Here is a 19938-nt window from a genome sequence, read left to right on the forward strand (position 1 = left end):
CATCATTTGGGACACGAAGGATTTGCGTGTGACACACAAGAACGACGACAATCATGTTTTTCAATACAATGTAATTTACCGTCGAGGGTATATCATTAGGCGAGCGTGTTTGCGACGGATAAATACATCTCGGCATGGGTTGTAAATATAACGACTTGGGTATAGTATGTACTTAGGGTGTACGCAAGAAAATAAATGCACTCACTTGACCATTTGCGCGTAACAGGACGAAGGCTCCGAGTTGTTGGTCGAAGAGGTAAGCGTGCTGGTGGAGTGGAAACGAGCACGTTCCATTTTCATCCTTTCCATTTCACGTTTCTTTGTCTCGGAAAACTGCGTGGCAATGACCACCAGGCAAAGGTTTATCATGAAAAACGATCCGATCTGGAAAAAACCGTAAGTCGTCGAGATTTTAATAACTGTGCGACGATAGAAATAAATAAATAATACAAACAAATATATATATTGTACGGGAAAAGGGTTAACAGTGCGAAGTATTTTTACGGATTCTGAAGAAACGTTATTACACAGTTTTATTGTGGCTCAACCACCGTACGCTGTAAATACAAGATAAGTTTTAAATTTTTTTCTCGAGCGATCGTCTTCAGTGTTGCCGATATACATGCTCGTTGCACGATCCAAGACGTTTCAATAAGCCATAAAAATAATACCGTCTGTTTGTGTGGTACAATTTGCAACGGTTATTCGGTATTCTGCGTCTATATCGTGCATCGCTTTACGATCGAGTCCATTCGGCCAAAGAATATTAAAAGTTATTAGAACCTCTAAAACACCGACAAAGCGTTTCATAAAATACGTTTACATTATAACTCGATGGGTTATTGAGCGAAAACAAGTCAATTCCGTTTTTAAAAAACGACAGCTGTCAAATCATTCAAAATAATATTTAATCGGTAATGCGCTTTTTTAATATTAATTTCCGCAGATAAAGCGACAAATATTTTTATATAAATGCAGACTGAATACGATTTTGTTAATAGCCAATCACGGTACGCAACGCATTTTATTTTTAGTCGAATTGCGCGTGCACTAGTTAGCCGAACGTTAATTGTTATCGTTTTCCCGTGTTAACGGTTTAAATAAATGTATCACGTACATGTCAATTAAAAAAAAAAAAAAAATCCAGTGAATATTATATTAAAAACTAACCTTCTAACGGCCTTTACAGTACAGCAGATTAACTTTTACGTAATGCTGTACATGTGTGATTTGTGCATGTTTAAATTCTTGATTTATTGATTCATAACACGTATTATAGCAGCGCAAGCGAAGAATTTCATTTAATAATTTGACATCAGAGTGTCTACAAAATTACTGATAATATAGAAGCACAAAAATCGCTTCACAGATTTGGGTGATAAATTACAAATTCAAACAATATAGCTGAACACACTTGACGATGATCCAAGGAATCGACTGATACTTGGATGGAAAGCCCAATTAGGCGATAGCGCCAAATACATACCCTACGGCCTACATCGCATTAAAAAAAACCCCTTAACCTTTTGCCACTTACTCTAGAACGTTATGTAAATTACTTCAGAGTACAGCGAAAATATATAATACCCAGTAAGTAGTAACCCCTCTAGAGGTTACATGATTATGTTTACAAAATAATCAGATTATAATGTTGGTACTTCACAATGTTAAACCTCATACAATCTAAGGCGTGAAGAAATTTGTACTCTTTTTTTTATGTATATAGAGTATTATTTAAATTGCTACAGAAAATTATAATGATAAAATAAGTTAAGACAAATATACATAATTAATTATAAAAACGAAATAACAATTTTAAATTAATTTTTGTGTTGTGTTGTGAATTGTAATGACAATAATATGCTTAACATTTTATTTTTAGTTTTAGCATGGATACGATTAGGGTTGATAATTGTCTCTCTATAATAATTTGTAACTCATATTATTAACAATATAATGAAAATATTTGTCTAATACGGTAAAAGTGTTTTTCTAAACAGATAAAAAAGATGACTTCAGATTTTTAAGCAAAATATAAGTTTTAGAGCTCCACAGATTCACGAAACTTCGCTTGAAAAGTGAAATAAAGAAAATGTTTCCACCCCTTCTAAGTAAATGGGGTTTTTAATATTTTTTTGATTTCACAAAATAAATCGATAGTACTTTATCTAAAGGATTGTCCATACAAATTTAGAACTCGTTTAGGAACTCGAGGCTGGATCAATGTTGTATTATATATTTTTTACATACGTACATATTTTGTGTTTGTCTTGATTTTAAATAAGCAGCGTGAACTGTTTAAATTTTTAGCACAGTAAAGTACCTCTTAGGTACGATTTCTGATCTATTGACTTCTTATAATACATCAAATTATGTTGATTTATTTATGTTGGTTGTAATCGATAGAAATGAGCAATAGTAAGGTAATTTTGAAATTACAACTACATGAAAGGCTGTCAAACCAGCATGAAATAAATTTATATTTGCTTTTCTTACTCTGATTGAATAGTGCAATGTTTATAAAAATTACAGGTGATTTTTGACAGGAAATTTGGAGATTGCATAGAACCGCGAAACCGCCAATGTCAGTAGAAAAGCATATATGTCGTTGGAATTGTGCGGTGGAATAAACACTACATTATGCATAATACGATTTTGGCACCTGTTTGTAATAGGATTTAGTGTACAATAATCTTTGCAGTGTTTATTGTGTGAGTAAAACTTCATGAAGGTAAATCGGTAATCATACCCTAAATCGTTTCATCGCTTGTTCGAAAACAGCTATATAATATTATCATATATAAGCTGTCTAAAACACACAGTTTATAATTAAACGTAAATATGGAAGGAAATAGGATATCTCTATATAATATAATATTATATACCCTCTAGTTAATTTTCATTCTTGTAAATCGAAACTTAATATGTATTGGTTCAATTATCAATTCTGTTTTAGTTAAAAACATGTAATTATTTATCTTATTACTTGTTTGTTATTATTCATGTTGAAAGAAGTCCTAGTATGTTCTAATGATTTAATTACCATTTTTTTTATATTTTCTGGAATTTAACTTATAATATGTTATGGAAGAATTAATTGCAGTTATTAGAAGTATTATTATATTTTGAAAAATATATAGTTATGCCAAATGGTAGTAACAAAATTTATACTAAAAGGCAAATGAACAAATTTTAACTAGATACCGCTAGATACCTACTAAACACATTTCATCCTCGTCTGTACGGTTGTCTTGTGTAAGCGCTTTTAGTTTTTGCTAATGTTTAAAAATAACATTATTTCTCTGTTGAAATTATAAATCCAACATTCGTCGAAACAAATTATAGGGGTTCACTTGTAAGGGTAATTATTTAATTTACATATGTAAAAAAATGAGTTGAAAAGAACAGGGGCGGTCAGGGTTAGTTAATTATCTCACATTAAAACGATTAAATATAAATGTTCATCCTACACCACAAAATTATTATAGGACAGCAAAAAATATACACGAATAATAAAATTAGTTGAGGTAGATATAAAAAATATTCTTCAAAATTAAGTTAAAAAAGGTTATATTATTACTACAAAAATAAATTTAAACGTCTATTTACTAATTAAGCTCTCAAAATGTTTTATTATATTATTATTTGATTTGGCAATATTATATAAATGTAATTTCATTGGGTTAGCTATAATAGGATATTTAAAAAAAAATACTTCATTAAATTTAGATGTAAAAACATTATTATCCGGACTTTTTAATTTTTTAAAGCTGCGATAAATAAGATTAAAAATATTAAAATGTTATATGTTAGAGCCGAGAAGTAAAAAAAACCTAACAGTGAAAAAGGGCCAAGTTCTAACCCCCTCCAAAAAAGTCAGCCTATCAAAGTAGTGATATATACATTGTGGCCAAGTCTACTATTACTTTATTTCATAACCTCACACCACTCCTACTTTCACGAGCAACACTGCTCTTTTATTTGCTTAACACATGGCCAGTTTCTGAGCCCTTTTTCACTGTTAGGTTTTTGTTGGAGATATCGTTCCTTTTTGGTAGCTAAGGTTTGAACCACGCGGCCGCCTCGACGATTTTGCTGTAATGCAATTTTTCTTAGAAAAGCGGCACTTGTCACGACATGCACAATCAATGTTTCAAATTTCAAAAGCTTATCTTAAGAGGAAACAGAGATACTTGGGTTAGAAAAACCGGATGAATTGGTTCGTGTAAAGATACACTGGCATTGCTGTACCTTGGCCTGGCGCACTGCCGCGTGCTCAGATGACTTACAGAAGTATAGTGGTAGTACAGCTTGGTTAAAATAATAGTAATTTTGTTGCCTCGCTAACCCTAGTAATGTATGTAAATGTCTATCAAAGATAAAATAAGAAGACATTGTTAAATACAATATTGAATTGGTATTGAGTATCGATCAATTCCTTCTTTTATATTATTTCCATTATTATTTTAATAAGCAAGTAAAATATAATTTAACAATTATGATTATAGTTGTATATTAATTGATTTTTAACACAATTATATTGATACACATAACAAATTTAGATTATTTTTTCATTTTAATTCAAGAAATAGAACATATTTGGATTCTAAAATAATATTTTTTAATTTTAACTTGTAACCATGTCAAAAGAGTACATTTTCATTGGGAATGACAACAGCTAAGCGCTATTAGATATCAATATCTGATTAATGTCACTAACAAAGTTGTGCCTTAAGGGGAGTGGGGACTAAATAATTCTGTTGTTATCGAACAAATGAATTTATAGGACTAAATATTAATGTTACTGCTAAAGTTTAATGATTTATAATTATTTAGAAAATGTTAGCTATTAACAGATTAATCTATACTTCGTAAACGATACAAATAGTTAGGTGTAAAATATTACCTACAACTTGCAACATATTATTTAAAAGAGGAGTTATTAAACATTTATAAATGTGTGATTACAAATTTGCATCCTACTTTAAATATTATGCTTACATCATTTTAACGTAAAAAAAAATAAAATTTTATTGCGAAAACAAATTAATCTATGTAACTATGTATCTATAAAACGTCATACTTGTATTCGATACATCTTATCACTAATAACTTCTCACCCATATTTTCTTATTCTTTGCGATCTCTACCGAGTTTTCCATTCTCATACTAGCTATCTTAGATCACGTGGTCTCACCAATACTACTTGGTATCTTTCGACTTTCTGTCAGACTTACATACAATTTTTTTGATTAATTATCTTATTTTCTATACAGCATACGTGTCTTTCCAACCTTTTGTTTTGCTTCAAGACTGCAACCTGGAACTATGATCGATCGACTTCTTAACATTATGATTTCACTTTTACAATCTAGCGTGATTAGAATTTGACAACAAATTGTTTTATTCGATGTACTGTTGGGTGTTTCCGTGTTACAACTGATTATACTTATCGAGTTCAGTAAAGCAATTTTTCGTACATTGAAAATGCATTCCCTTAAATGTGCAACATGATTAAATGATAACTTGGAAGTGGGTCAAAAGTCTGAATCTCTTCAGACTTTTGAGATTTTTTTTATGAAAAAGAAATATCATGTATATGTATAAGCAACTGAAGGTACCTACATATTACGTTCTTATGAGCTCTTATACTTTTCTTCTAAAAAAAAAATCCTGGTAGAGAATAGAAATGTCGACAAAACAATGTTGTGCCTACTCATGTATTACATTTTTTTTGAAAAGAAACTTTTGTATTAATAAAAAAAAAGGTAATTTTATGATTCTTGTGTGCTGTCTCGTGCAGTTCTTTCATTATTTTTTTGCAATAACTATGTATATACTGTGGAGTGTTTTATGTTCCAATTTAAACGGCAAGTACATAAATATTTTTATTATTAACTGCAAGATGTATGATTTTGGACGGTATCATGACAATTTGATCGGCTAAAGTAACATAACAAATTAATATCTTAATAAATTCATAAATTTAACTTTAATGTGACGTATAGCAGAAAGACAACATTAAATAATTATTTTGTTAAAAAATATATATTTTAAGCCGGACTATCCGCTTTGGTTTTTAAAATTAACCATGTTTTTTGTACACAATCATTTAAAAATTAAACTTAATTTTTTTGTACACTTGTGTATAATACAAGAAAAATAAGTAAAAATGTTTTTAATTTATGTGATTATAATTTATACCTGTTATCATTTGTACAAGTAAAGTGCAAACACACTTAGAAAATGTATGTGTAAAGGTATAATCATAGTACTTATGTAACAGTTTCGAAAATTAGTCACTCAATTTATGTGAGTAGTTAAACGTAATGGAAAATAGGTTTTTATTATTATTTTTTTTTTTTGTAGCTCGTAAATATTTCAATAACAAGTAATTGTTTCAACAGTTACATTTTTATAGGTCATAGAATGTTTGAAAAAAAAAATGTTTAGTAATTGCTGTGAAAAGTACATAACCAAATGGATATAGCCACTCTTTAGTTAAGCTGCATCAAGTCTAATGATGCTTTTAAATTGCTATTAAGTCGACGTTTATAACCCATTTTCCCTTCAAGCATTTAAATAGGGTTTGACTGAATAAAAAAAAAATACTATACCTTACGTTTTACAACTGCATTTTTCATAACAAAAAAATGTTGTCCACAAACATAAAATTCCTATAAAACCAGACTTAAAAAAAATCGAACTATACATTACTTATAAAACTTATTAACACCTCACATTAAAAAAAAAAAACACTTTTGCTTACGCGTGGTAGGTATAAGTTTAAAACACAATCATTTTTATAATTGGGTTCACTGCATATTATTTATTATTTTACAGGTAAACTTAAAAACTAAAAGGTAAAAAAAATGCTTAATTAAAAATGTATGACAAACTTATGTGTATAAGAATACATCTCGATGTATTTAAAAGTGTAACGCGTTTAAAGTTTAGAATTTAATATTTAAGTACATTGTAATCAAATACCTTGAATAGTAATCAAATGATAAATACTTCAGTAATAAAGAATTAATAATGAATACAAAAACGATAATTTATAATTATATTTTATGTGGATAATTTTATGTTTAAACTTATATATCAAAAACGTTATTATTTTGCTCAAAACACTTAGTCATCAATTTTAAATAGTTTTATTAAATAAAACGTATACACCAAGTAAAAACTAAGCTTACTATACTGTATATATATAATTACTATAATATTTAATGTCTACATATATTTCTATATTATACAGATGTATACGGCTATTGTTAATACTTAAGTTAAAGAATGGATTTTCTTTTAAGTTTAAAGCCAACGTTTTAAAATGAACGTTCTTAAGTTTATCGTTTCTCATTAATGCGCACCATTATTAATTTTACTTCCTTTTTTAGAAGTAATCAATTATAATAATATTATATTTGACCGACTTTATAATATGCTTAGATTATTATAAATATTGTATTTTGCTTAATGCTTTTTATCTTTTTTCAGTGGCTGATATTTGCATTATCGAATATTTTATTAAACTTAAATTATTATTAATGTTTTACTTCTATATATTAAATTAATAATTTGTAATAATATTCAGGTTCGATGCGGAGCTTAGAAGATATTATTTTTACCTGGACCTTAGACTTAGGCCGCTGAACCGATTTCTTCATGTGCAAGTATATAGATTTAGATCAGAAATCATTCCCGAAAAGGCCGAAAATTTAAAGAGGTGACCCCTCCCCCTTCAAAATATAGAAAAGTTTATAATTTTTACCACATCAAATTGCAGCGCGCTATAACTTGTTTAAAAATAGCCCAATTTATTACAAATTCGTATGGAATATTCTTTAGACATAGACAATATACGTTGACTAACCAACAAAACATCAATTACCTTTTCCTATAGGAGTGGTAACTTTTTATTTAATTCGATTTTTTAAGTGTAGTTTAAGAGCTGAAGGTCAGAAATTTGGATTGAAATCGATGTATTAATATATTCAATTTTCTCAAAAAACTGTAGTAAAACTTTGTTTTATTACAGAAAACCTAAAAAACGAGGGGAAATTACACTTGTTCTACGCCACTCACTGGGAGTGAAACAACAAACAACCGCTCTCTGAAAAATATTTTCATTATTTTTTGATTGACTTATTGGTAAAAACGGCAAGTAATTATTAGGAGAGACAAACGATCAAACCTAATCGTATCCACCCTAATACTAAAAAACAACTTTAAACATATTTTTGCCTGCACAATGATTTTATCAATATAGTATAACATAACATTCCTACCACCAAACGATTCGCATCAAATTATTGATATTATCGTTTATTTAAAAGTGATTTTTAGTACGCTGTTTTATCTACTTGTGTGTGTATTCTACTTTTAAACAAATTTAATACGAAGGTTTTTTATAACAAAGTGTTGTGTTAGTACACTTAGAGTATAAGTTTAATGTACATTAATATCTACAAAAATTACCGTATGCAGATTTATTCAAAATAATATTCGGAAATAAACTATTTACTTGTTCCTCATGTTTAAATTTAAGTTTGTTTTTTAGAAATAACTTTTTTCTGCTTACATTTAGATTAAAAGTGTCTGCAATAACACCACTAAGTCAACTTAATTAAATATTCGATATTTTAAAGTACTAATTTTTGTGTAAATTATTTGGCCTATGTTCTTTAAAATAAACTTTTGTTTTTTTAAAACGTTGTAATTAATATTACTATTTCTTAATTTACTTTTTAGAATATTTTTTTCATAATTAAATTCAAATGAATGCGAAAAATTCTTTTATCTCTGTAACAAAGGATATAATTAAACTAATTGAGTTGGTTGGGTTTGATCGACAATGTCATATTTACTTGAATAATACAAAAAGTAAAAAAGTAAAACAAACAAAAAATGAACTTTCAACTTCCGTTTTCATACTGTTGGAATACTGTTCTCGAGAAAATATAAATGCATTGTTTTATTTTACAAAATTAACAATGTAGGTGGTCGCCGTCTAGAGTTGGGATAGCGAGGCAAAATAAAAATAACCCAGCAAACCAACTACAGTATTAATCAGTACAGAAGTTAGCAATTTTATTTCATCACAACCAAACGCTTCGATATGACAAAAAAAACACTTGATATAGGTAAATAAAACTAATACCTTTTCAGCTGTATTGAAGCTAAACTTATATAATAATTATAATATTGCATATACTTACCACGATGAGCAGCACGAAGTAAATCCAATCCCAGAACGAATGAGCGTCTTGGACGTAGTACATTATATCCACCCAACCTTCCAAACTTATAACCTGAAAAACAACGAAAAAAATTATACATTAGAGTAAATAATAGAATATGGAGTACATGTTGTAATTAGTCGAGAGAAAAACATGTACGTAAGTTACAAAGTAAAGGGTAGTAGAGGTAATATTGTACAACATGTTTAAAACATGTGTAGAGTACAACGCACGCTGTCTGTCTGTTCGTGAACGTTATATACCGACCTCACTTTTTGATCCTTTTAGTGGATATTAATCACTGTTTCGTTTTGGGAACGTGGCCAAATATCGTGTACCGGGGATGAAGAAATCCCGTCCGATAAATCACCTCGGCAACTTCAATACCATGATATCTTTCCATCATCCGATCATCTCGTGAAGGTGCATCAGTCATTTTACCGAGTCTGAGGTGATTTTTAGTGGATCAACCGACTTTTTGGCACCACCGTCAGCTTACCCTCAGCATATTCATCATAACGAATGACAAGATATTTTATGTTACACCGATAAAACTATCAATGCGATAGAGTACTATTTCGATTATAAAGCGGCATTCGCTAATTCGTTGCTATTTGTTGTGTATTTTTTTTGGTGGGGAGAAGCACATTAAGTGTAAATAGAACGGATTGAATCCTACATTTATAAATAGTAAATATACAGAAAGCAATTAAAGTGTAGAACTTTGAGAGACTAATAAAACGTAGCGACTAAAACGAGCGCAAACACTACGAAAAAGCTCTACACCTAACGCTTTATTAAAGGATGACTTAAAAATATCATTAAGTTTTGTACAACTTGACTAAAGTTTTTGAGTCTGTGCCGAGCACACTTGAAAATGTAACAGGGAGTTTGGAAGCTGCGTCTCTAATATAAAATAACGACTGAGCCAATACTTTAAAAACCCTCGACGTATTTAGAATTGTTTAAAATGTAAATGGTAAGTTTTACTAGCTTTAAAAAATCATATAAAGACACGTTTTACTTTTTTTATCTATTTAAATTAACGTGGTTATATCGAACGTTAATACGACGTTCTTACACAAGCTTAGGCGATTTCAAATATACCATGTTACAGTTTATTGATTTTATACTTGTTCAACTCGTAACTAATGGGTTTCTCTCAAATCCAAAACTGAGATTTGTTTGTACAAACGATTACAAACCAGTATAGTTTATTGCATGACTTTTTTTCAGTCATTATTTCTATTCTATCTACCCTGGCTTGAATGACCTAGTTTTAAAAGTATCAAGCAAACTTTTTGTAACAAGACATTTTCTTCGCATTAGTGTAATAAGGATAACATACTATGAAAACATACTGGAAATGTCGTCAATAATGACATTCAACGAGACTTAAAATTAAATGTTAACATATAGTGTAACATTTTTTAATAAAACTTTATACGGTATTTTTAGAGAAAACTATGACTCCCAATTTTAAAAAATCAGTATGTGCACAATACTTAACGATATTATTGTTTTTAACTGATCAATAATACACACTTATTTTTTTTTATAAAAATTATTAATATTTATCAAAAAATAATAGTTCTACAGTTACTAAAGTTCTTATTAACTGGCACTGAATTAAAAAAAAATATGTTTGTAGTGTTTCGTATTACCGTTTGGTTTTTAGGTGGGTTAAGATATTTTCTTAATGATATAAAAATATAGTTTGTAAATTTATTATATTATGTATAATGGTATAGAAGTTTGGTATAGTGATACTGGTAATTAATCAAACTTAACTACACCACTTCTATACTATATTTCAGCAAGAACTAAGCCATGTGCAAATTTGTCATGTTGAAAGTTCTTATAACCATCAGTTGAGAGTCTAATTAAAATACTTATATTATGTTTACTTTGTTATAATATGTTCAAGAAAGTTGTTGAATATATAACGCGTGGATATTTATGTCTAAACAAACAAAGCTATGCGGTAACCGCTGAGAACACGTGCATTTAGTTATTGGTATAACACGACGTTAAAAGATAAGAACTAGCATTTGCATACCATACGAAGTCAAAACTGTTTAAATTTAAAATAAATATAACACATTTTAAGTGCATAGTCAGTTTTAATTATTTGCAAATAATCCCAATATAATGCATCGATTTTACGTTCGTTCTTATTCATATTGCACAAGTCATAATCAGTTGCCGTGTTCTAAATATACTATTATAATATTTAAAAACTTACAACAAATATGGCAACCCAGGCCAGGCCAATGTTGTCGAATGATATAGTGCCCTGGAATGGATTTTCGCCCTGTGATTTACACTCTGTATAGTAGTAATTCCAGTTAACACATGACCCGTTGGTCAAAGCCATAGTCGCAGTGGCATTACAAATGAGTGAGTCGTGTCGAGTAGGTGGCAAATCAAAACACGAGTGCATACCATTAGCATCGTTGTGTGAGCATATATAATCTTTTTCTTCATCGTTTAATGTGTAATACGCTGGTAACATCCTGTTAACATATGTAAATGAAATATAAGAAAAATGTTAAACATTATTAAAAGCCAAGATTCTGAGTTAGAGATTAATAAAAAAAAAAAACAATTTAACGTGCTTATATAATATTTCAAAATGTATTATAAAATAGCATATTATATTATATTATTGTCACTATCTTCCATTTTAAACAAAGTATGTAGTACAATAACATACAAATAAATAAAAGTTAATGGAAATAAAACTAGGGAAATTATTAATGTTATTTTATTTTTTTTTTTTAGTGTTAAGCTTTTACTGACTGTGTACATTTTCTTAAATTTAATAATATAGTGTATACAATTTTACTGAAAGCTTTTTTTAGGAATTTTAAATTACTGACTTATAAATTATCACAACATTAAGGCAATTTTGATAAAAATATTACCAATTATTTAATATAATTGATACTACCCATGCATTACTTACATTATATTATTAACACACAACTGCATTGAAAATGAACAAATAATTAGGAAATATTTTGTTATTGTAATTGTCTAACTATAGAAAACATGTTTCTAGCTTTCTATATATAGTACTTATAATACAAAATGCGTACCTATTATCATAGCTTTAAAACATTTTATCATTAAATTTGTAATATGAAGATAATATTGTTATTGTCATAAATGCCATATTTATATAATTTATGCATATTGTGTACCGTAAAATAGTTATAGTAATATATACAAATTAAAAAATCAATTAATAATAAATAAACATCAACGACCTTTGTATAATAAATAATATTTGTATGGTATTAACTTTTATTTTTATTTAAATAATATGATGTACCTAATATTATATTGTTAGGCGCTAAACATAATAATCGAAGCATAGAGTAAAATATATACCTACACAGCTGACTACCCCTCCCTCCCCCTACGCAAAAACCCTAAAAAGTACCTCCATAAATATAAATATTTGTATGTTCTATTAAATGAATATCAGTTATTACATTAATAATAATAACTTCTAGAAGATGCCAATTGCAAGGTCATTTAACATCATTAATCATTACTATAAAAATACCTACTGGAGAAATAAACAAATATCGCATTATTCACTCTGAATATAGTTACTCTGAAAAAAAATATTATTTATACTTCTAAAATAAGTATCATTAATAAACTTGAAGCTTATCAAAAACAAATATGCTTAAACCACTAATATCATAAATTCATATATTTTATTATAGTGTACGATCAAGATGAACCATCAACAAACTGTAAAATAATACCTTATTAAAAATAGTTAGGTAGGCTCCCTAGGTTAAAAATACTTATTTGAAATTTATTAACTTCAAGTATTGATTTAATTTTGCAAAGCTGCCGCGGTGTTGTTTTATACATTTAAAAACCATACATGATTTTCTTGTTGAAATGAACACTTTATGTTAATAAATAATAATTTTATGTCACTCCAAGCCAGTTACATCATTTGGTTTTTAAGCAGAAGTATTTTATGAGTTATCAAATTAAAAAATAGATAAAACTATAATCTATAAAGTTACTATTTATATTAGTTAATTTAGGTATATATTATTGTGAACGATTTTGTTAAAACAATCCGTAGATTATAATTACATTTTGAAGTAATAAAACAAACAAGTACGAAATATCGACAAAAAGATAATGTTAAATTTTTACAAAAAAAAAATGAATTGAATAACGTATATGACATTTATTTTTGCAATTAACGATTCATATACGGTTTTTTATACTAAAATATAATAATTTTAAAGCTTATCTTGAATACAATTTACTCATTCATGCGTAGCAAACCATTTAGTTTAAGTTTCAGCCGTAAGATTAATAGTAAAAAAGTTATAATTTATAACAAAAGTTATATAAATTCAGAAACTTACATAAAGATGTTTTATTATCAGAGGGTATAAGTTGGTGGTTTTATAAAATATACTATAAAACGTGCGGTATTTTATGGCACGTTGTACACAATTTTACTTTTGAATTTCGAATATTGCTACCCTTTTTTTATTACGCTTATTTTAATTAAATTATCTTAAATTGTTAACGATAATTCTTTATTAAAAATACAGTTAATACTGTTTTTAATTACACATAATTCAATTTAAAATTGAGTGATAATACAAAACAAATAAGTCAATATATTTTTTTTGATAGGTACTTTTATTTAAATTTAAAAAGAGTATATCAACGTTCTAATTAGTTTTTTTTTTATTTAATAGCTCAATTTTTTAAGACATAATATGTAATCGTTGTTTATAAAGTATTTACTTTGAGGATCAAAACAAAATTTTAAAATAATCACTATTTCTTCAACAAAATTGAGAAAAATCTGACAAAAATAACAACAGTTTTAACATTAACATTAAATTTGCGTTACATTATGAAATTAATCTTATTCGTTTTCGAACACGGTGAAATAAAAAAATACGAAAAGCGAATATTTTATAGAGAATAAATCTGCTTGTCGATTATCTTATTTAGAGGGACAACCAGCTTTTTTATAAGCAACATAAACACTCGATTTTCAAATAGACGTCTCTTGGGGTAACAAGAAAGAGGCATTTGAAACTAGCTGAAAGGGGTTTGGTGCATGCAGCCGTTGAATTTAAATTAAACAGTGATTTATAAGCTCGACGGCTACCGGGTTAAAAGGTGTTCAGTTTTATTTATTATAGAAAGGTCAACCGTAGCGGTAGCTAGGGAGATGAAATCAATTTTCGTTACGCAGAAAACTACCTATAAAATGGCCCTTTTTTTACAATTTGTTGGCGGATTTTTCCGTTGTATTATTATTATCATTATCCGCATACAATGGTGTATTATCAACAAAAAATTACCTTCACCATCTGTGTAACAAAACCCCCAAACAATGTATGGGCCAGAACAATACACCTAATGCTAGTGCAGGATCAGCGAGCGGTCCACTCGAATTGATCCGTTGTCGTAGACTGTTGCTTTAGTCGCGCGGGTGGCGTTTGCTTTACTGCTGACCTTTTTACGCGCCCATTGTACTTTCCTCTGTTGACCTCTAAGGATATTCTCACTCCTTTTATACAAACAATGCACCCTTTCCCTATGTAGACTGTTGGAAGTACGCCAGATGTTATAAGAATATTATATATTTGCAAATACACTCTTTGTTTTAGATTTTTTTCAGTTTATTTCCGTTTCTCTCTTTCTCTCCGCATTACTGCATTATATCTCTATGACCTTACAAAACCTTAAGACGTTAAAATATTTTATTCGTTTCTCCCTATTACACATTCGGTGCATTGATGACTAGTTTTTAGTAGCAACCTATAAAAATTACTAAAAAGGAACACACCCTATAAATAAAAATTATTATTTTTCAGCACCGAAACACCGAGATTTTTTCGAACAAGAAATATTCATGACAACAATGAAATCCATCACTGAAGTATATTTTCAACATCTAAAAACTAAATCTTAACATAATATAACAGCCCATAAATTTGCAAAAACTTTAACTCATTGGGTTACACATTTCATACGTACTTATCCTACTCATTCATTTATCTTGTCTTTAGAAAGTTTCAAACAATTTATCGAACATCTGATAAAAAATATTTTAACTTTTGATGAACTAATGATGATTTTTTTACATCTACTGTGAATATATAAATTATTAAAGCATATAACTAATAATCCGAAAGTATAATTTATTTAGTCTGGGTTTTGTTGAGCTTTATATGATTTCTAAAACAAATAAATAATAACGCTATTTAAATAAATCGTTAAATAGTTATTGTTCACCTATAAAACCTTCTCAGCTTTGTACTACATTTATAACTTTTTTATTTTACTTAGTTATTGGATTTAATTTTTTTCGTGAGAACCCTCTTTACCTATAAGTGTCTATGAACAGTACTTTTATGCTTTTAGAAAGTTTATCATACCAAAAAAAATATTTAAACATTGAAACTAACAAAACAAATTTGAAACAAACAAAAACTCTGACAAAATAATTTAATCACGGAGTTAAGAACTCGAAACCGAATGCAAACTTTGGGATTTAAAATCTCTGCTTTATTTTTTTTTTAAAACACTTTATCCCCGATTATGTAGTATAAAAACACGCATTTACGAAGAACATGCTTTTTACTTATTTAACAGTAAACAGTTTATAAGATACAAAAGTTCTAAATAATATTTTAAATTAAAAAAAAATATAGCTGTTGACAGAATTGTTAAAAAAATGTTAAAAGAAGACCTGTCTAGTTTTCAATGTGTTAAAACACGACAATCCAAAAATCGAAAAAAATCTACTAATCATCTTTCGTCATACGTGTATACTACACTAGTTAAACTAAAATCTCGAGTTTTTTTTTGTGGGTTGGTTGCTTTCGCAATTCAATTAACATAAATATACTCTACAGATTGCTTATTCTAATAACAGAAAAGTAATTGATCAAATAATGACTGTTTGGCCTGTATAGAAATAAATGAGAACATACTACCTGTACTACAGTTGACGACAACTGCCGTCGTGACAATTATACGGTTTCCGGGACCGAGCTTTTAATTACTCTTTGGAAACAGCTGTATATTTTCCATAAAACTTCACTTGTAATCCACGCGTTACTTACAGTTGAAAAAAGTAATTATACATTTTAAATACTTTTTTAATATATTACTTTTTATGGTTAATATCTAAACTAATGTGTAGGTAGGAAATACGTCAACAGCGTTCGATAAGATGTGCTGAATACAATTATTGTTTCGCTCATTTAAAGCGTCGAACAATAAAACAAGCGTACAAACCCACTTCCTGAAATTGGTCGTTAAAACGATCGAAACGTTATAATAATGAGAACAATCAACAGAAAATCTAAATATTATCACTTTAAAAATAATAACGATAAATGTAATAGGTTTTACTAACCATGTAATTTGTATGCGCACATCAGCGTTCTTCAATATTACCTGTCAATATGTTTAGACAGAATACCCAATAGTAACCGTTTGTTATATTGCGTTGTAAAAAAAATGAGTTGTTATGTTACGTTTCAATTATGTATTTACTCTTATTTATTTTGTTCGGCTTGCAGACATCTTAATAATAACACGTGGTCGTTCAATACTAGTCTGACTGTCCCCCAAAACCTAGATGATTAATATTTATTCCAGAGCACGCGTTCAAGTGAAACGTTTGGAATGACTATAAAAAAAAATAGAAATATTTTTCCGAAAAAAAATGGAACATAATTTCAGGAAAAAGTTCCAATGAGAAAAACTTTTGAATGCTAAAATTTGTTATAAACTTTTTACGGATGGTGTTTAGAGACTAACACTTATTGACATTGCCAAACAAATACAAAAATCCAAATATTATTACAATTTTATTTTAAAATTATCAATGTAACAAAATCATATTTGTTTTTATACTATCAGATTACCAATACATACGATATGTTTAAAAAGACTGCATATACATGTTTTTATTTATTTATTAAAAACAAAATTATAGAAACTTATAATTTTCTATTTGCTTAAGATTATTTATTAATTAAACAGTGTGTTTTAACTACCATTTTTTTAATTAATGTAGTACTAATAATATTATGAAATATATTTGACTGTCTTAGCTACAGCCTACAAAAGCATTAATTTAAACACTCAAGAAAAGAAAATGAGATTAAAGATAACAGTACAAGTAATTGGTGGTTTTTAATAACCCGGTATTTTGTTCTGGAGTAATTTTTTGGTTTGAAGTGGATCTACATCAATAGAATTAATCGAAAATAGATGTTCGTATTTACGACCTTTACATACCTACATAAAGGGTACAGTGAAAAACCCAGGAAAATCACATTTTTTTTTATCTATGAAAATCATTTCGTTTAAATAATGCTAAAAAATGTTTTAAAATGTTAAAATATCACTTAAAACTTTTTAAGTGTTAAATGTTTGTTTTTGATCATGTTTAAAAACAAAATATTATTCGTTTCGTATCCAAATTAATTTTAAAACAACAAAATGGTCATTTTTAAAAAGTGATTTGCCTGTGTTTTTTGTACCCTTCATATAAAATTCAATGTTTAATGTTAGTTTGGTATTACTAGTATTACCATTAAACATACAAATATTGAATAAATAAAATTATTAACCTATTTTTGTAATCACTGTTTAACATAATCACTTAATAATATATTATACGTACAGTATGTTAACACCAAACATGTTATATCTGGTTATAAAAACCGTTTATGCTGGGTAGAACATATTTGCATTATTACGTTGAAGAGTCCGCTTTATACAAAAATATTTTAACATTAAGGATTTTATATTCATAAAATATCCGCTTAATATGTAAAGTGATTTATCGCTCTTTCATCTTCGAATAAACTACCGATAAACGGCACACAAACTGCAGTCTTTAGTGTACTCAATGGACGACAATTTTCGAGGGTTATATTCAATAGGTACACCTGTCGTTAAAACATGTAGCACAAAAGCTTTCTTTGCCGCAGTCACATTCTCCGTTAGGTAGCAGTTATCAATTATTTTACAAGTACTACAATATATTATATTGTTTCCTAAGGTTAATTTACAAAAACATCAATTACTGAAGTAAGTAAAATTAAGAGATTAATATATTTTGATAATTCGTTTGTGTTGAAATTCATTAACCAAATTGTATCTTCTTTCTCCATTTCTCCATTAAATAAAAAAAATATGAAAAATGTATATTTTTAAGAATACCATATATGTGTATATAATGTATATACCATATATAAAGTCTATATGCAAGTTCCCTAAGGGATGCTAAACCTTACATCTGATTTTAATACATTTTATTAATAGTTTTTAAGCCATGGTTTTTGTATAGATTACTCGTAAATTCCTTACGACGCAGCCCGCGAAAACGTCATACTTCGATAAGAATACGAATGAAAACATTATAAATAGGTACCTCGTCTAATTTTTTTTGTCATGAAATTTACACAGTTTATTCTATTTGGGAAATCCGTATGCATGTATTCAGATCGATAACTCATCAATAACCCTCATAACAATATCTTTTTTTGGCTTACGCATATTTAAGCTTCGATTTTTTTCTTACAGTGATTCCAGACGCCTCCAAATAAAATATTCTCTAGTTTAAAACTATCGTCTCGGTGCCTTATCTTCTCTAATATTTTTAATATTCAAATGTATAGTTGTAAGCAACAAATGTAAAAAGTTATTTTCAATTATAGGCACCGTACACTCAAATTTTTATTGCTGCCAAAAAGCTTTTTGTTCACAAACGGTAAACCAATTTAGTAATGCTGTTTTACGATCAAGTAGTAGCCAAGAAATGCTAAGGACGATCAGTACATTTGGTGTACCTCGTAAACTGAATTAATCACTTTTATGTTTTAGACACGTGAAAGACAAGACCACATTGGAACAGAACCAACGTTTAAATGCATTGAAATATTATGTGAAACAATTTAGTAATTGCCTTTTATTCTATATATATGTACATATTATTTATTTTTGCTACTAAAGACTATAATTCAAAATGTGAACGATGTACTCACATAGTAGAATCATGTTTCTACAAGATGTCTAGATTTTTTTTATAACAAAATTATCTAGATGATCCATGATAATATTTAAAAAATTTTCGTTAAATATTAATTAATCCGCAAAAATATAAATTATAATAACAAACAAAGTATGGTCGAGTGGACTGATTACTAAAAGTTTGATTGTTCCAGAAAATAAGTAGAATGAACCCTCATGTCTAAAGACATAATATAAGGTCATAAGAGATTTATGTAAAACATTTTATGATAATGTTTAGTCATGCACTGCATTTCTTGCTATTGGTTCATTTTTAATTACATAATTAATTTTTTTTTTATTTTAAAAACCTAGTGTAATGCTATATTATAATAGGTCGTTTACGATTTTAAGAATCCGAGGCCGTCTCAACCACGCATGCACATGTCGCCGTAATCGCGAGCCCTTGTTGTAATATTTTTTTGAGTTGTGATTTAGACCAAAAAACCTGACAAGATATCGTGTATCGACTACTTAGGATGGTCCGATTTCAATTGCATAAAGAGATTCAAGTTCTTTGGTACTTTACTATGATATGTAGTAAGCCAATTTTTATTTACAAAATTCAGTTTCTTGTAATTAAATACAGAAA

At 28.3% G+C, this 19938-nt stretch overlaps 1 protein-coding gene across 3 annotated transcripts in view; it reads right to left on the bottom strand.

Annotated features, from left to right (window-relative positions):
* Window positions 1–19938, bottom strand: part of LOC126835469 (voltage-dependent T-type calcium channel subunit alpha-1G) — a 126496-nt gene that overhangs the window by 60824 nt on the left and 45734 nt on the right. For all 3 annotated transcript variants that reach the window (XM_050568085.1, XM_050568084.1, XM_050568086.1), the window contains exons 7-9: window positions 11488–11758; window positions 9222–9314; window positions 206–384 (exon numbers count right to left, since the gene is read on the bottom strand). In XM_050568085.1, coding sequence (XP_050424042.1) covers window positions 206–384; window positions 9222–9314; window positions 11488–11758 — 543 coding nt within the window. The remainder of the gene's footprint in view (window positions 1–205; window positions 385–9221; window positions 9315–11487; window positions 11759–19938) is intronic.

Source organism: Adelges cooleyi, unplaced genomic scaffold (assembly GCF_023614345.1).
Source record: "Adelges cooleyi isolate 19-005CV unplaced genomic scaffold, UGA_ACOO_1.1 ACOO_flye_CR_arks_rails_tigmint_CR_PRNA_23, whole genome shotgun sequence".
NCBI classification, from domain to species: domain Eukaryota; kingdom Metazoa; phylum Arthropoda; class Insecta; order Hemiptera; family Adelgidae; genus Adelges; species Adelges cooleyi.